The following is a 24686-nucleotide window of genomic DNA, read 5'->3' as shown; positions in this document are numbered from 1 at the left end:
TGACCTTAGGTCAGCCAATGCTTGGTAGAACCGAGATATAAATGGTACTATCTGACTCATCTCCAAGATGCCTTTTAATCATCAGGAGAAAGAAGCCTGCCGCCAACAACCTTTTGAGAAAGTGATAGATGCGGGGGGGGAAACAGACTGATTAACTTCTAAAAGTTTCCGTCCAAAAATGTGTAACTGCTAAAATCACAAAATAGCTAAAAACAGTTAGTTACTTTGAATTGTTAAGCTCTTGGATTACGTATCCTGTAGGCAGGCTCTGTACTAACAATGATGAGTAACATATCACAGCCAAATTTAGCACATTCTAAATGACGATAAGAACTTCGTATCTCATACAGTTTTGGTGGGTCAAGCATTCAGGGGCAGTGTAGCTGGATGGTTTATAGCACCCTCACCATGGCAGGCAAGCTGGTTCTGGCTGTTGGCCGGAGGCCTGAGTCCTTCATCATGTGGGACTCACCACAGGACTGCTTGAGCATCCTTACAACATGGCGTCTAACTCACCTCCACCCCCAGAGCGAATGGACCCAGAGACTGCAAGGCTGAAGTGTCAGTGTCTTTTGTCCCTGAGCCTCAACAGTCATGCTCATGGTCCCTCATCAGTCCTATTCAGAGCAGGAGGGAACTACAGGAAGTGCAAGAAATCCAGGAGGCCAGAGTCTTTAGGGGACCCCTTGGAGGCTGGCCATCACAGGCTCTCTTCCCGCCTTGATCTAGATGGCCCTGGGACTAGGAAGTATGTAAGGCTGCACTCTGACATTTGAGCAATGAAATGAATTCAAAGTGGGTCAGATGGGAGAAGGAAAAGTCACCCTAAGAAACAAAAGGGTACCTCATTCGAGTCCCTCTGGATTGCAGGACCAGCGGTCCATGGGATTAGAAAAGTGTTGTGTTTCAAAGAACTAGGGGAGGAGTGACGTTCACTACCAGTGTCTGTGTGTGTGTGTCTGCATGTATAAAATTCCCAGGCAGGGAATGACAAAAAAGGGGGGGAAAAAAAAAGGAGGAGGAGGAGAAGTGGACTCCATTAGAGGCTCTAAAAGAGGTTGTACTGATGGTGATGAAGAGTGTAACATTATTTTATAAACTGCAGGATGAAAAAAAAAAAAAAGAACTCCAATATTTAAAAGTTAATATACCATGTGTGAGAATACATCAACAAATAAAATTCGACATGAAAATTTTTGAACACTTCATCTATTCACCCTAAAATTTATAAAACTGGGCAAAGAGTTGGAGGGTATCTCACCAGCAGAACGAACAAACACTTTGCACTTGGGGTCACCTGGTATTTTGAGACCCACTGGGTCAGCAAATACGTACGAAGCACCTCCCTGTGCCTGGCACCATCCCAGGTCAGTGGACAAATTAATGAGCAAGACAGACAAGGTGCCCCAAGTCCTAGTGTGGGGGATGGGTAATGAACAGATACAAGCGTGCAGGATACCCTTATTATGAAGGTATTGAGCCTGTTATCTTCTGAAGCAACCAAGCTTTTGAGTCATCCAGGCAACTGACCTTTGCTTCAATTACCTGCCCATCAAGTAACTAACATTTTTACTTGGCTCCATCCCTGTAATTCTACCAATTAGGAAACACTGTTCTTTCTGCTCATATTCACAAGAGCATTTCAAACTATGTTATAATTACAGCCCTCTTTGAAAATGACTGTTTGGGTATTTGGTCTATAGATCAGTCTCAATGAGTTTGATTACTGTGAGTCTGCAGCAAGACCAGCTCTTTCTGGGTTGACAGAATCTAATTTTAGAGTTAGCAAACTTGAAGGCGAGATTCATATTTTGAATGGACTCACCAAGGTAAATACCACCTGGGAAGCTTCTAGAAAGTCATCCATCTGGCTTCCATTGCTCACACCTGCCCACTTCTTTCAAAAGATAACTGACTTTTTATACATTAAAAAAAAAAAAAGATTGCCTCTAGGAACCATGAAGAAAATACCACACAGACAAAACCAGGATACTAAGAGAGACTGTCATGTCCTGATTCCTTATTCATGGTTGATATTAATAATTGATCACAGAAATCTTCTGGGTTGAGCCAATATGGCTTCTGAGTCCTGCTCACATGTTCCCACATAAGGACACTAACAACTGATCTGTGTTCGGATATGGTGAGGCTCAAAGACCAAAGATGTCAGTATCTGTTTGTCCCAACCGGGTTCTTCTGCAAATTGAGCCCTGAGTCCGTACACTTTGGGTTCATAGGCACTGATGTACGAGGCACAGAGAAATCCTGGGTAAGGCTTGTTGTGACGTAAGATTTCAACAATTGTGAATGTGGATGGTGATAGACTTTGATTAATAAGAGGTAAGGGTGGGACTCTTAGGAACCCTGAGTAATGGAGGGGAGAGGAATAAACAGCTTTATGTGCCAGAGTTTCATTTCAACATCATTTTAATAGTGAGGAACTATAGATAATATATTACATTCCCAATAACTGAAGAGTGGATAAGTTATAAGAACTTTCAGTTAATAGTTTTTTTTATCTAGCTGATGTTTGGCATTAATAAAGCCTGTGTTATGATAGGTGAGTGTACTTCTGCTATAAGGTTAAGTGAAAAACTCAGGATACAGCATCAAATGTAATACAGTAAAAATAATGGTATTAAAAAAAAGTAATAAACCCAGTTATAGAGGGGTAAGTTTGAGTGGGACCAACCAAGCATCGACAGTGGCTGCTGTCTAGATGATGACACATTAGCTAAGTATTATTATTTTCTTCTCTTCCGTTTCTTTTCCCCCTAGTCACTCACTTCCTGTTTGGTCTTTTATACACACAAACACAGAGGAACTGGTAGTGAAAACTGCAGAGTAAAAGTCAAGTTCCCACTCTACTTTCTGTGAGGTCTCTTACATTTTGGTAGGAAAAAAGCAAGCTTCCTCCTTTGCTCACTGCATCAAGATTAAAGATCTAGTCTGGTGAGAAAAACAAGTGTACTGGGTTTCGTCATGAAGTTTGCCAAGGAAGGCCCTTTCTCAAAATGTGGCTGTGGTTTTTTTTTTTTTGACAATTTCGTGTGATTTCATAGTTCCTAAGAATGGGTGAATTGGAGGTCACTGCAAGCCTTTTTTGGAGCTTTTGCACACCTCAATGGATCATTGCTTCTAGCGGGAAAAGAGGTCTGCAGTGATGCCTGACTGCCTGAGCAGAAGGGTGGTGTGGCTGGGAGAGTTGCTTAACTTAAGATGAACTGCTAAATCGCTTATGCTTCCTAGGGGACACCAAGTAGAGTCGGGCAGCTGTGCTCAGGGCACCGACCTTCCCTGGGTGACCATGCCCACTTCAACATGGCGCCCACCTGTCCTACTCAGCTCAAGGGAAGGGTGCCTTTGCCAGTTACTTCCCAGCCTGCACTTTCACTGCTAAATGGAAAACGCAACCACGGGTAGCAGAAAGAGAAGCACACTCACTTGTCTGCAAGGGTTAAAGCATGTGCTGGATAGATGCATCGGTCATTAAGGAAATAGAGGAGAGGAAGGTACAGGCCTCTTTGCACAACTCCCATCTATTTTGAGAGCCTCTTCTCTGAGACTGAGAGCTGGTGATCCAACCTCATCACTACTTTTATTGGTAGAAGGAGAGCAGACCCATCAAGCCTTCGCTTTCTTTTTGCTTCGGGGTCAGCCCTAGGCAAATCTGTTAATTAGGCTAAATCTGGCCTGCTTACATACTCTCCTGCTTTCCTGCTCTGTACCTTCTCCCCTCTCTCCACCAGGACCAGCTCCCCATACCCTCAGGCGACCCCAGATTAAGAACTTTCCATTCCTGGGGTGTTTACAAGGCTCACTCCACCTAGAGTCTTGCATCTACAGAGCTCTGTCTCGACCTTGGTGTGAGCTGATGAATACACAGTCTTCCACGCCCACGGGGATTCTTTCTCAAGGCACTGATCCAGACCAAAGGACTGGTTCTGACTGTTAGCAAATGCAGTACATTTAGTCAGATTGGCTGAGAAGGTATTTGGGGGCAAAGAGAACTTAAAGCTGTTCTCAAAAATAACACTAATAACCAAAGTGTTAGTTGCTCAGTCGTGTCTGACTCTGCGACCCTAGGGAGTCGTGTCTGACTCTCTGTGACCCCTCCAGGCTCCTCTGTTAATGGAATTCTCTAGGCAAGAATACTGAAGTGGGTTACCATTCCCTTCTCCAGGGAATCTTCCCAGCCCAGGGATCGAACCTGGGTCTCTTGCATTGGCAGGTGGATTCTTTATCATCTGAGCCACGAGGGAAGCCCATGGATAACTAAAAGGTTATCCAGAAGTCAATCTGCAAATGGGATACTGTGCTACTTGCTTTCCGTACATTATCTCCAAGTCTTTTGTATTCACTAGCATTTGCTATATAACAAGCCACTGCAAAATGCCGTGGATAAAATAGCAACCACTCTTTATAAAAAGGCCAGGCTTGTCCACACGGGCTGAGTTCTGTTCTCTGGTGTGAACTGCCTAGACTGATCTCCGCTGAGCTCACTCTTGTGTCTGGGGTCATATGTTGGCTTAGCCAGTAGCTGGAAGACTCTAGAATGGCCTCACTCACATGGCTGGAGGTCGGCAGGCTGTCTATTAGGGCAATGCGGCTCCCTCCATATGCCTCTCATGCTCCAGCAGCCTAGCGCAGGCTTGATCTAGTGGTGGTCTCAGGGTCCTAGGCAACAAGAGGGCAAATCCCGCTATCTAAGTGCTTCTCATGTCTGTGCTTATATTATCTTTGCTAAGGTCCCATTGGTCAATGCAAGTCACTTGGTCAACCGGATTTAAGTGGTGGACAATTAGATGCCGCCTCTTGACGGGAAGATGAACAACATCTTATAGGCTGGGTGTGGATGCAGTGGAGGGAAAAATGTTTTTTTTTCTTAAAAAAAAAAAAAATTACTATCTTTACAATCTACCTACCTTCCCCAAACCTTAAATTGTGGCTGCTATTATTTCCATGTTACAGAAGAACAAAATGAGACTTGGAAAGGTTAAATAATATCCTCAAAAAAAGTGAGATGGTGTTTGATTGGAATTAAGTATGAACTCGGTTTTTAAATATGTATTCATATGGATTAGAATCAGGATTGTGTTGGATATGAATTGGGTATCAACTCATATTTAACTACGTGTGCATGAATGCATGCTAAGTCGCTTCAGTCGTGTCTGACTCTGTGCGACCCCATGGACAGCAGCCCACCAGGCTCTCCCGTCCCTGGGATTCTCCAGGCAAGAATACTGGAGTGGGCTGCCATTTCCCTCTCCGATTTAATCGCTAAGTCACGTCTAACTCTTTGGAGCCCCATGGACCATAGCCCACCAGGCCTCTCTGTTCACGGGATTGCCCAGGCAAGAATACTGAAGTCAGTTGCCATTTCCTTTTCCCACATTTACCTATAGATTGCCAGGAGAAATATCAGTAACCTCAGATATGCAGATGGCACCACCCTTATGGCAGAAAGTGAAGAAAAACTAAAGAGCCTCTTGGTGAAAGTGAAAGAGGAGAGTGAAAAAGTTGGCTTAAAGCTCAACATTCAGAAAACTAAGATTATGGCATCCGGTCCCATCACTTCATGGGAAACAGATGGGGAAACAGTGTCAGACTTTATTTTTTTGGGCTCCAAAATCACTGCAGGTGGTGATTGCAGCCATGAAATTAAAAGACGCTTACCCCTTGGAAGGAAAGTTATGACCAACCTAGACAGCTTATTAAAAAGCAGAGACATTACTTTGTCAACAAAGGTCCGTCTAGTCAAGGCTATGGTTTTTCTAGTAGCCATGTATGGATGTGAGAGTTGGACTATAAAGAAAGCTGAGTGCCAAAGAATTGATGCTTTTGAACTGTGGTGTTGGAGAAGACTCTTGAGAGTCCCTTGGACTGCAAGGAGATCCAACCAGTCCATCCTAAAGGAGATCAGTCCTGGGTGTTCATTGGAAGGACTGATGGTGAAGCTGAAACTCCAATACTTTGGTCACCTGATGTGAAGAGCTTTTCATTTGAAAAGACCCTGATGCTGGGAAAGATTGAGGGCAGGAGGAGAAGGGGACGACAGAGGATGAGATAGTTGGATGGCATCACCAATGGACATGGGTTTGGGTGGACTCCGGGAGTTGGTGATGGACAGGGAGGCCTGGCGTGCTGCAGTTCATGGGGTCACAAGGAGTCAGACATGACTTAGCTACTGAACTGAACTGAACATATATTTATAAATATACAATTTAAGTATAAATACCTTAAGATATATAACATACACCCACACAGACAGAGTAATAATAAAGATATGCATGTGGGCATGAGTTAGTATACCTACATGTACTAATACTTCCAGACTCTGCCCACCAAGAGGTCCTAAACAATGATTCCCAGGGAGTAATGAACACACCTGGCACCCAGATCTTGGTTTCTAACTACCATTCTCCAATAAATGCAACCAAGATTCCCTGGGAAAGGAATTAACTACAAGAACGGGACAGAGAAATACAAAATGACAGGGAACCTCCCATGGTGTCAAAAAGTAAGGAAGCGCTCAAAAAGTGATGGGCCATGTGGAAAGGGTACAGAAGCCAACCGGAAAGAGCTCTTATTGGCCAAAGCTGGATCAGTTTGAGCACCAAATCGCCTAACAGTATTATTATATTATGACCTATAAAACAAAGTAAATATCTGTGTCCATACTGATATGAATGAACAAATGATTAAATAAATAAATGAAGAATGGATAGCCTTCCATAGAGAGAAACTCTGATAAATAAACATAGAAGGAAAACAAACTTATGGCTAGCAAAAGGGAAAGAGGGGTAGGGATAAATCAGGAGTTTGGGACTAACATATACACACGGCTGGTGCTGCGTCACTTCAGTTGTGTCCAACTCCGTGCGACCCCATAGACGGCAGCCCACCAGGCTCCCCCATCCCTGGGATTCTCCAGGCAAGAACACTGGAGTGGGTTGCCATCTCGTTCTCCAAAGCATGAAAGTGAAAGTGAAGTCGCTCAGTCGTGTCCGACTCTAGCGACCCCACAGACGGCAGCCCACCAGGCTCCCCCATCCCTGGGATTCTCCAGGCAAGAACACTGGAGTGGGTTGCCACTGCCTTCTCTGATATACACACTACTATATATAAAACATAACCAACAGGGACCTACCGTATAAGCACAGGGAACTCTACTCAATATTTTTGCAATCATCTATAAGGGAAAAAATTTTGAAAAAGATATATGTATATGTAACTGAATCACCTTGCTGTACACCTGAAACAGTGTAAATCAATTACATTTCAATAAAAAAAAATAAAACAAGTGTAGATGACATGAGGGAAATAGAACGCTATTAGAACAACCTGTTTCAGGCAAGATCCACAGATAGATGCTAAAATTAGTGAATGAAAATTTCAAGAGCAATAGTCTCAAAGTAACTCCTTCAAGATATACACTAGTTACAAAGGGGAAAAAAGTAACTTTCAGTGCATAAATTCAGAAGACAACACGTTAGCCAAGAAATCAAGCTGAACGCCACTAGTAATAAGACATTTTGATGCCACGTACCATTCAATATGATGGGCTGAGCCAGGGCAAACCACATATGGATATTCTTGCCAAAAATACAAAACCTCATTCTAATTAGGATAAAACATCAAACAAATCTAAACTGAGGACATTCTACAAAAATAATTCACCAGACTCTTCAAATGTGTCAAGGTCATTTAAGAAATAATATTAATGAAGACCAAGAAACTAGCATGGATCGGAGGAGGCTGCTAAGACAAGACAATAAATGGCAGAGTGGTACCCAGGTTGAATCCCGAAATAGTGAGAGAACCTGAGTAGAAACACCAGCGAAATTCAAATTAAGTGTTAGCTGCGTTAACAGCATTGCACCAATGTGAATTTCTAAGACTGGAGAAAACACATCATGTTAGTATCTGAAAGGTGGGGTGCTGGATGAAGCGTGAGTGCAATGGGCGCTCTGCATTATTTTTGTGACTTTCCTGTAAGGCAAAATTGATTTCAAAACAAACAAACAAATTAAAAAAAAAAAGTCAAAACTCAAACTTCCCCAAGGTCACAGATCCTTATGGCTGTCTGAATTCAAACCCAGTTTTGCCTGCTTCCAAAGTCTATGCTCTTTCCCCTCTGCCACGCTTCCGCATCCAACCCTGCACAGCCTGCTGTCTCAGAACTGGTTAAGCCTGGACAAGGACAGTACTTCCAAATGAATCGTTCTGTGGGAAAAACTGGCAGCACAGTGAGGCCCAAACCCATTTACTTTAAATGGGGAAAATGAGGCAGAGGCTCATTAAAATGTGCAGAGGGAATATCCACTCTCAGCGCCAGTTTACGACATGGCTTCTCAATTCCCCGTAACTCAATTAAATGACTACAAGACTACACATCTCAACCTGCAACCATACTGTCACTTAAAATGGGTGTCTGGAAGGCCATCCTTCTGGGAACATTAGTTACCTTGTCTATTACTTACTTAATCACAGCTTGGAGTTTTTTTTTTTTTTTTTTTTGCCTTGTGGAGGCTGGCTATAAATTATGGGCTACAACATGGCAAAGTCACACTTAGCAAATTATATGGCACGGGAGAACCCTTGCTTTGGGGCAAAAAATTACATATTTCTTTAAATGTATGTTTTAGCAAATATTATACTGAGCCTATAAGACAAAATCTGTGAGCACATTTTGTGGCCTGTAGGGGCATATCTGACAACTGACTCAAATCTCTGACCCGTTCATAAATGAGGGGTGGGTGGGAGAGTCCTATTTGAATTCATGTCAGGAAGGCCCACAGTCAGTGAATTTCTACTTGCTGACCAATATGATGAAAGGCTAGAAATCCTGTCGGTGATCGCACGTGATGCAGTAAATAAACTAGCCAACCACTGTCTTAAATTTCATTTTGAGCAGCAGTCATAGACTAATAGATACTGTTTTCTCAATGTTATGAATGAGCTCCTTTATTGTTATTTTTTAAAATAAGCCCAATAAAGTACTCTGGGACTGGAGCATGACAGCCAGATAAGAAGAAAGCGCCTGATGCAGGGTTATTAACTAGGAGGAGATGAGTACTCTTTGGAATGAAGGTTTTCTGTTTGCCTGTGTCTGCTGGGCTGGAAGGCTCCTCAAGGAAGTTCGAACTGAGCACCTCGGCGGAGCAGTCTCTGCAGTCACGAAGGCCACTGCCGGCTCTGACCTCACGGCGGACGGTGCCGGGTGGGCTGGAGCAGGGTCACTGTGAGCTCACAGCGGGGACACTGTGAGCCGGGGCTGCAGCCCACTCCAGCCCGCGTCATAAAGAAGGAGCTCAGGCGAGTGGGAGGGCCCTGTGGTTCCCGGATGTTATCTTGTCAGGCAGCCAGTTGCCCTGCTGAAGAGTCTGTGAGATCTTGCTTTAAGAACGTATGTTTTAATTTGAGGATATTAATTACGTGGGGATGATTGGGCTCCATGATTTATAACCCCGCCAGAATCCCGCGGCCTCTCCCTCCATATGGGCCGCTGCCATTTCCCCTTTTGTATACCTATCATTTCCCATTGTTTATCTTCTCTGATTGATGCTCCGGCTCGGGATGTTTTCTATTATGAGATTCATAATTATCACTGGTAATAGAGAAGGCTTCCCCATTATCTTTGGTGAGGCGGCCCAAATTATTCACTGTAGCCCACTGGTACCACGCCGCAGGAAAATAAGAATTTATTTCCCATCCCAGGCATATGGTAGATAAGAGGATGTATTTATTTCTCCATGTTTCAAAAGGATTAAGCTTGGAAAAAATAAATATCACTTAGGCTGTCAGTAAGCAGAACTTTATGGGTCTGGGTTTAGAGGGCCTCTCTTGGGCTGGGAATAGCAAATCTAAACTCAGGTTTTAAAGAAGAAGAGGGAGAGGCTAAAGGAGGCAGAGCATCAATTACAGTTTTCCTTGGCTAAATAAATGAATGCTATATATTTTCAATCACTGTATTGGTCTACAAGGCATCCAGGACCACCCTGGACCCCCACGTGAAGTTAAACAACGCAGCAGGCTTATTTATAAAAATGTTACTGAGTTCCAACAGTCCTTGACCCCTGGCTATTCCGAGAGCATGCTGAATACATCATCTGGGTTTTGCCTAATTACACATAATTAGGAAACGTAATTATGCTTTTCAGTGTTGCTCTGCCACTAGGAACTGAGTGGACAGCTGAAAAACACGAGCAAGGATTCAGTGCTTCAGAGAAAACAAATTAAAAATATGAGCCAACCTCTAAAAATAGGGAGTGCACCGAAGATTAGTAAATCAAACTTATAAAAAACATAATAAAAAAATTGCTCTTGGCTCTGGCTAAATATTTGATGCAACAGCGATGCTGGCTGCCTTTGTATCGGGGACTTAATGCTGTATCATTTGCATCTTGTTTTGACTTGCTAACTTTCTCACTCATTTGTGCCTTTTTATTTTCACTTCCTCCTTTAGACTGGATTCCCTGCTTGAGTTGAGCAAGGGACTCCTGATTAATCCATAGCAGAGAACCACAATTCGTTCATGGGTTTGCTGCATGCAAAGGTTGCTAATGTCCAAAAGCAGGGGCAAATCTCAGCCCCCGAGCTGGGCATTCTCGAGTGAGCAATAGAGGAGAGAGCCCTTGGCTTTCCAAATCTACCAAGCAACACAGACTAGAGGTACAAGTTCAGGAAGGGCATGGAATTGTGAACCTTCTACATTCTAATGTTAGCTTTTGTTGAATTTCCCTCTACTGTTATGGTAGCTGACAGTCATAAAGGGACACACTCCATTAAATGCACTATTTATGGAAAGTTTTCTAGGGTGCCAAAAAAAATGGAAAAGAGGAATGATTGCCAAAAGCAAAGGCTCAAACGTGAGTGCAGGAGCTGCAGGATTTTGTTCCTTACAGCTACGGTGAAACAGCCAGCCCTGTTAAAAACTGCCTTTCCAATCAACAACCCCATGAAAGAAGGGGTGTGTGTGTGGTGAGTGTGTGTGTGGGGGGTGTATGTTTATATATTAGGTTTTTGCTTCTTTCTTTCTTGTAGCGTGAAAACTTTCTTTTAAGCCTGTCTTCATCCCATCTTTTTTTTGACATGCATCTTTTGCAATCATCTTAGATCCTGTAACAGCCACTTCCAGCTCTGTCTTCTTCCTCCTCCTCCTCAATTCCTGATTGACTGAATCCGTTAAGAGTCAACTCCCCTTGGATCATCTTACGAGACACACCTCTGCTCACTCTGATCCCATATGACACACTTCTCCTGGCCACCTCGGAGGGCAGATGCCAATGGCACCTCAACTTTCTAATGCGACTCTTACATCTCTTCTCCCACAGAGAAGACCCGGGCCCCTACATGTCTGCAGGCCCTGTTTGGCGGTGAATTAGATCAGTTCCACTGAAGCCCAGCAATCCAAGACCCTTCTTTTTAAAAAGATGTTTTATAATTCCTCGTTGAGGTCCTGAAATGAAATTCATGAATAACATAACCTACCCTCCCCACATACAATTAACATGAACATTCTTATGATACTCTCACGTTAAAGGAGAAGGCTATGCCATTATCCCTCTTCATTACAACCGCACTGCATGGCCAGGCGCTCCTGTCCACCAGCTGGTTGGCGGACTCTTGAATGAGTCAACCAAAGATGTACTTGAGTCCTAACCGTGTGTTATACCTTACCCCTCCTCACACTTAACCCACACACGCGTCTCTCTTTAAAATAAGAACAAAATGAGAAAAGTATGGCCCGGAGCGGTTCAAGGTTTCACAAACTGTCAGGCAGTTAGGAACATGAACAGTTCAGATTAGCAATGGTAATTATTCTGTGGGCTTCCCTGGTGGCTCAGATGGTAAAGCATCTGCCTGCAATGCTGGAGACCCAAGTTCGATATTAACAAAATATTCCATGAGTGCACAGTGGAAGTCAGATGTGAGGCACTGTAGACAATGGGATCCCATGATGATGATGATTTAACTCATTCGCAAATCTGAGTATTTGCAAAGCAAGTCCATACGTGTCAGCTCACTGAAACTTCCAAATGCCTAGGAACTTACGAACTCGGCTGAAAGATGAAGAAACTGAGACTCAGGAAGGAGGAGCGAAGGGGCTTGCCCCAGTCACCCAGCTAATCAGTGATAGCAACAGAAAAAAACTAAGGGAGGTTTTTTTTGCTTTCATTTGCCTCGAGGTGTAGCTAGTGCCTGGAGTTGGGAGGTCATGCAAAAGACCTGGGGAGAGAGCTGGTAATTGGGAGCCGGGGCTTTCAGGACATGCCATACTCTTCCTTATCTCTGTTTGATTGTCCCCAACCACGCATGTCACTTGGCAAGAACATCGACCAGGGATGGAGGTGACATAGCAGATGGGCAGCCCCCCTCAAACCTAAGCTTATTCTGTCAGCCTTACCCCAATAACTGTGGGAATGCAGGGAAATTAAAATGGGAAAATAAACACGTATTGACAGTCTGGGATGCATAACAGCCATAAGTAATATTTATGGCAAAATCTTAACACCGATTAGCACCAGGGGGAGGGCTGGGGAGTTGGCTGCAGCTCTGCACACGACATGTGCCCACTCCTTACCCACAGCCCCTCGGCTTCTTCGAAGGGGACCTTGATGCTGCCTTTTCACCAAAAGCCATGCCGGAGCAGGAGGGTTAAACATAGCCTCCGGACAGAAAGAGGAAGAAGCAAAGAGAGAGGAGAGAGAACAGGGTAGAAACAGTGACTCTCTGGGTGGAGGGCTCATAGGTGAATTTTTTCCCAAATGTTCCATCACTTTTTTTTTTTTTTTGAGAAAGATTCTTTTTGTTTTTTTTTAATATATATATATATATATATATATATATATATATATATATATTTGTTTGTCTGTTTTTGTCTGTGCTGAGTCTTCACTGCTGCGCGGGCTTTTCTCTAGTTGCGCGAGCAAAGGCTACTCTCCATGTGATACGCAGGCATCTCGCTGCGGTGCCTCCTCATGTTGCTGAGCACCGGCTCCAGGGCGTGCAGGCTCAGCAGCGGCACCTCCCGGGCTCTGGAGCCCAGGCTCAGTAGCTGTGGTGCACGGGCTCAGTTGCTCTGTGGCATGTGTAGTCTTCCTGAATCAGGGATCAAACCCACGCGTCCTGCACTGGCGGAAGGATTCCCGACCACGGAGCCACCAGGGAAGCTCCCGCCACTTTTTTAAGTTAAACGTTTAGTTTTTCTCAAGAGATAACCATGACAAAATGAGTTTGTACCATATCACAACCAAGAAACTGACATGACAATGGTCAAGGTACCAACGGCTGTCATCCCCATCAGGATCCTTCTCGTGGCCCTTGATCCATCAGCCACCCCCACTGCCCTCCAGCCTCTGCTCCCCCTGACCCCCGCAGTCACTAATCTGTTCCCCATTTCTGTAACTCTGTAAATGGAATCATGCAGCACATAACCTTTTGGGATTCTTTCTTTTTTTTTTTTTTAATTCCCATTCTTCTTCTTCTATGGTTCTTTTGCAGCCAAAGAAAACATTCTGTGTATATGTATGTGTGAGCGTGCAAAGTATCACCATTTTAAGACTCAACTGTGGGACCTCCCTGGTGGTCCAGTGGTTAAGCATCCAGCTTTGATCCCTGCTCAGGAAACAAGGATCCCACAGGCTGTGGAGCAGCTAAGCTCGTCCGCCACAACTAGAGAGCTGGCACGCTGCAACTAGAAGCCCCGTGAGCAGTGATGAAGATCTCAAGTGCCGCAACCAAGACCTCGCACAGCCCAATAAATAAATTAAAAAATTAGAAAGACTCAACTGCTTCTTGCGGTGTCTGAACAATTCAGTGTCTGAGAAATGCCAGTGTGTCCGCTTTTCCTGAGACGTGATCCTCGATCCTCTGGCGTTTGGTAAGTGTTTCTGTCCTGAGTTTAATGTCCCTGGGCTTCTGGCATTCGGCGTGAATTAGCCGCCCCGCCTTCGGATGACACCTGGCTTTGCTTCCTGCAGATGACCACCGCGTATCCCCCGCTCCCTTTCTTTCCTGTGCTTCTCTCCCACCCACAAGAACTCCCGTCCGGAGCAGAGCCCCACAGAGTTCGACAAGGAGGCGCCCAAGCCACCAGCTTTCCCACAGCCCGTGATGCAGAGAGAAAAGACTGTGGCCAAAACAGGGCTTCTGCCTTCCCATTTGCAGGGTGCTCTAGAAACCAGAGTGAGGTGGCGTAAAGGGACCTCTGGAGCCTTAGGGAGTGAATTCTCCCAACTCAAGTGTCTGTGCCCTTGAGCAGGGTCTGAGACTCAGCTTCTTCAACTGTAAAGGAGGGACAAAACTACATGCCTTTATGGATTTTATTTCTGCAGAGCGATTATGGAAATTAGCTAAATTAAAGGTAACTCTCAAACCACCACGCCCACACATACGTGTCGTGCCCAAGCCCGTGAGACCTATGGCCGTCGTCACTGCAGATACACTCGATCTTAGCCCAAAGGCCGAGAAGCGATGGTGTTACTGCGAGTGAATCAAAGTGACTCATATAAATTCACCTTGGGAAATTCACTTTGGTTTCAAATCACTATTTCTCTCTCTCTCCAACTCAGTATATAATACAAAATACTTGCTTCCCCCAAGAAATGGTTTCTAGGCAAGACCCACTCGGACATCTCACTAAGCGGTCTGTATTAAATCTCCAATCTTGCGTTGCTGGGGTAAAAAAAGTGTCTCAGTCCCGAGAAGTGTATAGGCTTTGAGTGATGTCAGAGGCCTCTGAACAAGCCTTATAAACGACATCCATATTTGTCCATTTCTGACTTAAATTGCTTTTGGTTCAACTGCTGCCCTGAATTGCCTTGATGTGGTATCATCCAGGATGAGAGAAAACACAGAGGAGCGGCAAGCTGCTGGTGAGGATTCGGAAATAAAGGAGTCACTGCCTTGTCCACTTCTCCAAGGGTTGGAAGCAACGAAAATGAAACTCGCCTTGAAAGGTAATCTCCATGAACCATGATAAGAGCAGCTGACATTTTACACAGCGCAAGCCTTCCAGTTCAGCCTGGCCCTTCCAATAAAAGCCATCTACATGCAGCTCACTGTTCTTGTTTTTTTTAAATGTTTCTACATGTTGCTTTGTCTTCTCCTCTCTCCCTCCCTAAGCAGTACCTTCTCGTTAATATGATCTGGGCTCTGGATTCTAAAGCATTGTATGGAGAAGCTTCTACATTTGGAGAATAACCTCCATTTCTCTTTTACTCTACTTCCCCATCCATCTTTCATCTCTTCCTGCTAACCTCTGACTCTGGTTAAAAAGAAAAAAAAAAAAAAGTTCTTGGCAAAGGCCCATCTACTGCCTGGCTCCCTCAGCTAAGAAATTCTATTTCATCTCAGTCCTGTGATTAGGAATCCAAACCACAGGGGCTTCAGAGGCAGAGAATAATTAAGTTGGTCTGAATTTAGATACAAGATCTTGGGTTCCAGCTTCATCTCTGCCACTCACCAGCTGCCTGATCTGAAGCGAGCTGCTATACATGCCCGCGACTCACCTTCTGCACGAGGCAAGTGGACTAACGCCATCCACCGGGAGGGTCGTTGTGAGGATTAAACGAGGCGTTGCCTCTGCAGGACTCACAGTACTCACTCCCTTTCTTTCACTCTGCATGCAAGATTACATGCCGGAGGCAGAGGTGCCTGAAAATACTCTGAAAATGTATTTTCATGTCTGAAAATAAGAGGCGGGATCCCCCCTTCAAGAGTCAAGGATGCTCCAAGCCAGAGTGCCTTCAGGTGGGTCCATGCGAACTGTGTTGCTGCTACCATTTAGGCGCTCAGTTGTGTTTGACCCTCTGTGACCCCATGGACCGTCGCCCACCAGGCTCCTCTGTCCATGGGATTTTTCCAGGCAAGAATATGGAGTGGGTTGCCATTCCCTTCTCCAGGGAATCTTCCCAACCCAGGGATCAAACCCAGGTCTCCCGCACTGGCAGGCGGACTCTTTCCCACTGAGCCACCAGGAAGTCCCCGCGGTAATGTGCCCTCGTGCCAGTGAGAGGCAGCAGAATTCAGTCCCACGGGAGCCGCCGTCCGAGTTGCAAAGAAAGACCCCTGTCTCCGGCTAGGGCGCTTTTTCACGTCTATGGACACGTGACGCCTGCCCCAACATTCGCCCTCTGTCAGGGGTCCTCACATTTCACACCCGCCCAGCCCCACAGAAGGCTCTTTCCAAGGGCTCTGAGCCTTCGAGGAGGGAGAGCCAACCCAGGTGTGAAGCAAACGCCTCTGGACCACTGTCATTCCTGCTTCTGCGCAGAGAAGGGGCCTTGTGATATAGATCGCTTCATTTTCATGCGTGCATACAAGGTCACTTTCCCAACCAATCAATAGAACAATCTGAATACACAATTTTCATGTCACAGTGATTTTGGAATTGAAACACAGGGGAGGGAACAAGGACGGCGAGGCTGTGAAGAAGTCCGCTTCAGTAGGTGCCTCGTTTTACACTGTCTGCTAATTCATCGCAAGTACATGTGACGATACATCTGAGACCCCTGCCTTCGTGGAAAGTCAGAAACAACAAAGTACTCGGAAGGAGTTAAGATTCGAATTTGGCCTCTTTTCTTACTAAACAAGGTCCAACAGATTTTTCTAAGTGTCTCCTAGAAATATTTTGGCAATAGTTTTTCTTTTTTCTCCTCCACGTTAGTTTCTTCTTCTAAGTTTGTCTCACTGTTCAAGACGTAAGGCTAGTAAAGCATGAATTCTCCAGAGACCATGTGTTCTCAGACAAGTCCCTGAACATCTCTGTTTCTCTGTGAAATACGGTTATAATAAGTGGTCTAGCCCACAGGAGGAGAAGGCAACGGCACCCCACTCCAGTACTCTTGCCTGGAAAATCCCATGGATGGAGGAGCCTGGTAGGCTGCAGTCCATGGGGTCGCTAAGAGTCGGACACGACTGAGTGACTTCTCTTTCACTTTTCACTTTCATGCATCGGAGAAGGAAATGGCAACCCACTCCAGTGTTCTTGCCTGGAGAATCCCAGGGAAGGGGGAGCCTGGTGGGCTGCCGTCTATGGGGTCGCACAGAGTTGGACACGACTGAAGTGACTTAGCAGCAGCAGCAGCCCACAGGACTGCCATAAGGTCCAAAGCTGCTCTGTGTATGAAAAACTGTGTTAATATTTTTAAGGTCTCAGACAGTTTGATTTCATGCCATGTCCAGCATACCTCCCCCAATTTATAATTGCTTCACGAATACATGCCAGTGGACACTTTTTATGTTAAAGGACGTTTCCCTTTTAAAGTCATCTTTGTGACTGAGCCCCTTTAAGAGGATTCGATAAGTTACCAATGTGTAAGTTTCAAGTCTCTATTTACTATTAGGGTATTTTGTATATCACTTGGAATGTGGTAGCTAAAAGAATAATAAGTTAGATTGAAGTATCAAATAATTTGACTAGGCAGAGACATTTTATTAGAAGGCTGGCACTTGTTTTCTCAGTAACACAAAGACCCCTATAATAATGAGAGGATTTAAAAAAAAAGCTGGAAAGAGAGAAATCGGACCCAAATCCATTTATTAGCCAGTCCTCCTTGGGCTTCATTTCTGGAGCTTCACTTGCCCTCTCTGTACAATGGGCACATTTACAACAACATCTAGAGCTCCTGAAAGGATTGAGTCCTTGAAAAGACTGGAAATAAAGCTTGCTGTGATCACTCAGACAAATGCAGTGTATACACATGCCTGTTACAAATAGTCATGATAATAATAAAAACTAAGCCATTATATGTATGTATTTCCCAATATTACTGGCTCTGGGTAAATGAGTCTAGCCATTTGATACATGTAAAACACCAAGGTTAGCTTTCCTCTTTGTCTGCTTCCCCTCCAGGCCTTAAATTTTCTGCCATACACAAATTCCTAAATCTATTTAGAGACTGGAGGGACATCCAATAACAGAACAAGGATTTCTGAAATCCAGCCTCTGTCTGCAACAAAGGAAACTCTACCTAACGAATCCTCAGCAACTGCGCTCCAAATCCCAGACCGTGCGGTACCTGCCAGCCTCCATCCCTGTCTGCACACCTGCCTCCCGTCGAGGATTCGTTTTCCACATTTCCTGTGTTTTTCCGGATGGCAACCCGCAGACCTCTCAGGGAATGGTGGTCTGCCTGGGAGCTGATGGGCACAGAGAGAGAGAGGCAATTTGTGCCGATTTACGAGGTACACGCACGGCCGTCCTGGAAACTGTCCTGGGGCTCACTTTATAAATTAACCCCTTACTTCAACATTCTGCAGACTCAGCACAAACCAGGGGTGGATGGGGCCGGTGGCCCAGATCAGCCTTTCGGGTCTCCTGGTATTGGCAGTTACTACTCACAGGCCCCCGCTCAGCACAGACGATGCTGATTTATGAGACTTGTGAGAAGAGGAAGTGTCCGCATCTCTTTGTCATTCAGGCCACAGCGTTCCTGGTCTTATGGGGCTCCAAAATATCAACTTCTAGCTTTCCGTAACTGAGGTGCATGCGAAGGCCAGCCTCGGGGCTGTGTGTGTGAGCAGCGTTTGGGTTTGATTGAGGATGGCTCGGCTTCATTCATTCACTTTTGTTCATTCGTTCACTTGAAATGTTGGCCAAAGCCAAAGGGATACAAAGCAGAATGAAACACCACACCTAGCCTCAGAGACTTGTACAGTCTGCCTGTATGTTATGCTAGGAAAAGCACAAAATCTATGAGTCAGCAGGGCCTGGCTGGAAGGCTCTCTCTTCCACCATCAGCTGCATGATTCTGAGTAACTTCCCAATCCTCCAAAAGCCTTGGCATCCTCATCTGCAAAATGGGTATTATCCCACCCCATTTCATAGAGGATGCTTTGAGGAAATGATGCTCAGGAAATTGCTGTGAAAACTCTAAGTGCCGTACAAACATTCAGGATTCTTACACAAGTGTCAGCAACCCAGAGGAGGAAGGAATACAGTGGGCAGTAAAGGAATAGAAAAAGATAGTGAAAGTCAGTTAGTCATGTCTGACCCCATGGATTTTACAGTCCATGGAATTCTCCAGGCCAGAATACTGGAGTGGGTACCGCTCCCTTCTCTAGGAGGTTTTCCCAACCCAGGATCAAATACAGGTCTCCCGCATTACAGGCAGATTCTTTACCAGGCTGAGCCACAGGGGAAGCCCAAGAATACTGGAGTGGGTAGTCTATCCCTTCTCCAGCGGATCTGCCTGAACCAGGAATCAAACTTGGGGTCTCCTGCATTGCAGGCAGATTCTTTACCAGCTGAGCCACCAGGGAAGCCCCAAGGAACAGAAGACAAAGGAAAACCAGAAACAGGAGCGCAGAGCCTAGTGGCGCTGTGATAACCTAGGGGTCCGCACTGCATGCTGTGGGCACCAGAACCTGATCTTTCCCTGTGGTAAAGCAGAGTGAGGGCGAGGAGGCAGAGGAGGCAGGGGGAAGAGCAGGAGACGGCCCGGCTGTCCAGCAGAATCGGGTCTGCAATGGGGTAAGAAGCAGTAGATAAGGAAGAATGTGGGCGGAGGGACCTGGTGTAACAGAGAGAGAAACGGTGCTGGCGCTGCTCGCTTCGTTCCCTGTATCCTACAAAGGCTCAGATGAAGAGTCTGATGACGGCGGACCTACCACACTATTCAAAGAAGTGACTTTTCAAGGCAAGTTTCTTAACTCTCAGGGGAGAAAATAAGATACCACTGGTGATTTCAAAGCCACTGCTGTAATGGTTATAAATAGCTAGTATCTGTCTTCAAAGAACTTCTCGAAGGTTTACGACTGAAGGAGTTCAAGGTCGCCTCCCTGAAGTGACCGCCTCTGCTGTCCCGCTGGCCTCTGTGAACCCACTGCTGTGACGGAGTCCTCTGGGGAGTCCGCTCTCCCATTACAACCACTCCATAGGAGGTGATGCCTTCTCTGACGCAGAGGGAAGACGCATTTCCTTATATGCTCCATGCCTCTGCCAAGGGCTAAGCCAGTGAGCCTATCACATGTCCGTGAGAACCCACGGACGGAAGTGGCAGACTGCGGTCATGTGAAAACATGCCTACAAGCTCCTGGACAGCTACCCCTGCCGAGTGCAGTCAGTTTCCCCTCTCCTTAAGCATAGTCTCTAGTGGCTCTTTTCCAATGACTAGAACGCAGGTGAGGTTTCAGTGTCTGACTGTGTGTGATGTCTGAGATCAGTGTCTGAAAGGCGCTGGGGCTACCTCTTGCACCCTGAGGTCATCCACCTGGCCAACTGCCCATATGTTGAGGAAGACCAAGCATCTCCGTGGAGAGGCCCACATGGTGAAGGACTGAGTCCTCCTGCCCAAAGCCACATGTGTGTGCCAGTTTGGATGTGAAACCAACAGCTCACCAAGCCTTGAGCGACCACAGCCCCAGCCAAGAGCTTGACCGAAACTTGATGAGAGACCCCGAGACACAGCCATCTATCTAGGCTACTCACTGATGTCTGACCTACAGAAACTGTAAGATATTAAATGTTTATTGTTTTAAACCATAAACCTTTAGGGATAATGCGTTAAGCAGCAGCAGACAACTGCTATGAAGACCTAGGAATGAGCACATGAATCCAGGAAAAACAGAAGCAACCCAAGGTAAGAGGAAGGTCATTCAAGAAAGAGAATTACACAGGGCCCATCAAAGCTGCAGTCCATGGGGTCGGGAAGAGTCGGACACGACTGAGCGACTTCACTTTCCCTTTTCACTTTCATGCATTAGAGAAGGAAATGGCAACCCATTCCAGTGTTCTTGCCTGGAGAATCCCAGGGATGGGGGAGCCTGGTGGGCTGCCATCTATGGGGTCACACAGAGTCGGACACGACTGAAGCGACTTAGCAGCAGCAGCAGCAACAATGTCAGAACCCGTCAAGTGTGGTTCTCTCCTGGTACCAGCTCCCGAATCTTCTTGGAGGCTTCGTTCTAGGGCTTGGAATGGACAGCAACAGGTGCTCATTAAAAGCTTCTGGATGTAATTTTAACAATTGCTATTTTTGCAAACATGTAATGAGCACTTATTATGCCCAGGGATGATGCTTCATGCTTTTTAAGAATTTTCTCTTTTGATCTTCTCAATGCTCCTAAACATGTAGAGAGCATTATGATCATGGTTTCATAGACGAGGAAAAAAAAAAAAAATTCAAGACAAGGAAGTTTAAGTGACGTGCCGGAGGTCTCACCGCGTAGTGGGCAGCCCACTCTGACCGTGGCGGTCATGGATGCTGGCACCGTGTGGCTGGGGACATGCACTGGGATTCCCAGGTCGGGTACCCAGTGGGCACTCCAAGCCACAGGATAAACACAGTGCATCTTCCTGGAGCATCAGCGTTACTCACAGCCAAGCAAAGAAAAGCCTCACTTTTGCATTTACAGGGACACAGGTAATCTGAGCGGAATGCAAACTTCTCCTGGAGCTTTTAAGATAAGTCACTCACAGTGGGCTACTAGAGGGCATGTCCCAGACCCCCAGCAGCGCATGTGCAGTCTTTGTAGGAAGTGCTGGCTGGGACACTACTTGAGGAGGAGGACATGAGGCTGGATGGGGGGGCATGACCTCCAGAGTCACAGAGCTGGCCATCAGGGAGCTGAAGTCCACAGCCTCCTCCTCCTGGCAGATCCTCATCTCTCCAGGCCCCTCCAGCAGCCAGGCGGTGGCAGCTACAAAGCCTGAGGGGCTGGGAGCAAAGCTCCTCCTTCTCACCCGCTCTCCACTCCCCAGATATCACACCCTGCCTCTCCCTCCGACAAGGACTGTGATGACTGCTGCACTGTTAGTGCTGGCGAAGAAAACATGGATTCCAAGTATTCCTAAATGCGTTTGCAATGATTGCAATAGCTCTTTCGATAAATAACTGAAAAAGCAGCGCCCGACCTGGAGGCTGCAGCGGGTGAGGACGGGAGCAGAGGAGAAGGCCGGACAGCTCTGCGCACGGAAGGAAAGCGTCCTTTGCAGCACCGAGGGGTGAGGCACAACTCCCAGGGGGCCTGGAGCTGCATGCATGTTCCCTCCAATACACGCTGATGCCGTCCCGCCCGGCCAAATCGACCTGAACAGCGCGGAGAGCGTGCGGACGCACCTGTCAGCCCCAATCGGCGCTGTGGAAATTTTGTTAGGAAAATAGATGTACTGAGATTCAATTTTTCGATTGTCTGAAGGCTTAATTTAGTGACCTTGGAGGATATCTCCTGGAGGTGAAAGAAGACACGGGGAATCTGCCTGGAGGGGGAAGGGGGGCAGACGGGGCTTCCCTGGTAATGGGTAATTTGTTTACTCTCCTTTGCAGGCCTTGTCAGGAAGCCGTGGAAGTAAGTAGTCAGATAGCAGCTACCACATTCTTAATGAAAAAAATTAAAAATCAAAAAGGCACAGAGGGGCGGGGGGTGGGGTATGAGTGAGAGAGACGGACTCTCAGTCACACTGTTCTCCTTTCTTGAGAGCAAACAGATATATATATATATATGTGTGTGTGTGTGTGTGTGTGTGTATATATATAAATAAATAAATATATATATAAAATTACCCGGCCTCCTTCCTCTGCACTGGGGTGTCCAGAGGCTCACAACCACGGTGGAGGTTTAGTTGCTGAGTCGTGTCCAACTCTTAAGACCCCATGGACTGTAGCCTGCCAGGCTCCTCTGTCCAAATGATTTTCCAGGCAAGAATACTGGAGTCAGTTCCATTTCCTTCTTCAGGGAATCTTCTGGACCCAGGGATCAAACCCTGGTCTCCTGCATTGCAGGCTTCCCTGGTAGCTCAGTTGGTAAACAATCTGCCTGCACTGCAGGAGACCCCAGTTCAATTTCTGGGTTGAAGATTTGCTGGAGAAGGGAAAGGCTACCCACTCCAGTATTCTGGCCTGGAGAATTTCATGGACTGTATAGTCCATGGGGTCACAAAGAGTCAGACAGGACTGAGCGACTTTCACTTTCACTTTTTCTTTAGTGACTGAGCTGCCAGGGAAGCTCAACCCATGTCTTCTCCCAAATGAGCAAGCCTGGGCCTGGCTGCACCACATTCCAGGCCTGCTCTCGTGCCTTCTCGAAGCCTTGCAATAGCTGGCCCTCCAGCCTTTGAGCTTCCCTGGTGGCTCAGATTGTAAAGCATCTACCTGCAATGCAGGAGACCTGGGTTTGATCCCTGGGTCAGGAAGATCCCTTGGGTAAGGAAGTGGCAACCCACTCCAGTCCTCTCGCCTGGAAAATTCCATGGACGGAGGAGCCTGGCGGTCTACAGTCCATGGGGTCGTAAAGAGTGAGACACGATTGAGCGATTTCACTTTCACTTTCCTGCCTTGGGGATCAGACCAGACTCTCACTTGCCAACCCTCTGTGCCTCCTCTAAGCCTGGGGTAGCATGGTGACAGGGGAGAACCAAGGACTTAAATCCAGTCTTGCAATTCATGTTAGATAGCTCTAGCAAGTTCCTTTACCTCCAGGGCTCTCGATTTCCTCACGTATGATGTGGGGAGAACCACACGCACATTTTAGGAGTAAAGAGGAGCGTGCGTACCGGATGCAGAAGAAGCTGGTCCCACGACAGAGGTGTCATCACCTCCACCGCTTGGTTTCAAATCCAGTGCCGAGTTCCAGCATGCTCACTGTAAAACTGAAATAATAACAGTACTTGATTAAGAGGCTGGGGGATCAGAGACAATAACGGTGGTGGCAATTAATGAAAGATAACTGGGGAATTTTCTCCTTTTCTGGTGGTCTAGTGGTTAAGACTCCATGCTCCCAATGGAGGGGGCAAGAGTTCATCCCCGGCCGGGGAACTGAGAGCCCACGGGGAAGATAAAACAGGAAACTGGCACATGGTACAGTATCAGAATTGACAGTGCAGGGTTTGGCACATAGCGTAGCTTGTGTTGTGTTTATTATTGATACATAAGGGTCTAATCATCTTTGGCACATAGTAGGACCCAATATCATGGCATCCGGTCCCATCACTTCATGGGAAATAGATGGGCAAACAGTGGAAACAGTGTCAGACTTTATTTTTTGGGGCTCCAAAATCACTGCAGATGTGACTACAGCCGTGGAATTAAAAGACGCTTACTCCTTGGAAGGAAAGTTATGATCAACCTAGATAGCATATTCAAAAGCAGAGACATTACTTTGCCAACAAAGGTTTGTCTAGTCAAGGCTATGGTTTTTCCTGTGGTCATGTATGGATGTGAGAGTTGGACTGTGGAGAAGGCTGAGAGCCAAAGAATTGATGCTTTTGAACTGTGGTGTTGGAGAAGACTCTTGAGAGTCCCTTGGACTGCAAGGAGATCCAACCAGTCCATTCTGAAGGAAATCAGCCCTGGGATTTCTAGGGAAGGAATGATGCTAAAGCTGAAACTCCAGTACTTTGGCCACCTCATGCGAAGAGTTGACTCATTGGAAAAGACTCTGATGCTGGGAGGGATTGGGGGCAGGAGGAGAAGGGGACGACAGAGGATGAGATGGCTGGATGGCATCACCGACTCGATGGACGTGGGTTTGGGTGAACTCCGGGAGTTGGTGATGGACAGGGAGGCCTGGCGTGCTGCGATTCACGGGGTCGCAAAGAGTCGGACACGACTGAGTGACTGAACTGAACTGAGGACCCGATAAATATATTGTTATAAACTGGGCTTCCCAGGTAGTTCAGTGGTAAAAAAATCTCCCTGCCAATGCAGGAGATGCAGGTTCGATCCCTGGGTCAGGAAGAT

At 46.3% G+C, this 24686-nt stretch overlaps 1 protein-coding gene across 7 annotated transcripts in view; it reads right to left on the bottom strand.

Annotated features, from left to right (window-relative positions):
* The window catches only part of WWOX (WW domain containing oxidoreductase), a 907382-nt gene that overhangs the window by 306166 nt on the left and 576530 nt on the right, over nt 1–24686 (bottom strand). The window contains exons 9-10 of one of the 7 annotated variants that reach the window (XR_015145282.1): nt 23501–23596; nt 8941–20919 (exon numbers count right to left, since the gene is read on the bottom strand). The exons of 5 other annotated variants lie outside the window; for them this stretch is intronic. Coding sequence is in view for 1 of the 2 variants with exons in the window: in XM_086350015.1 (XP_086206141.1) it covers nt 23558–23596 (39 nt within the window). In the remaining variant the exon portion in view is untranslated. Of the gene's footprint in view, nt 1–8940; nt 23597–24686 lie in introns of those variants that run through there. One more of the 7 variants, XM_086350015.1, reaches the window with a different exon arrangement.

Source organism: Bos grunniens, chromosome 18 (genome assembly GCF_055505025.1).
Source record: "Bos grunniens cultivar Pamir isolate PY7600 chromosome 18, Bosgru_T2T1.0, whole genome shotgun sequence".
NCBI lineage: Eukaryota > Metazoa > Chordata > Mammalia > Artiodactyla > Bovidae > Bos > Bos grunniens.
This window is presented reverse-complemented; position numbering and strand designations above follow the sequence as displayed.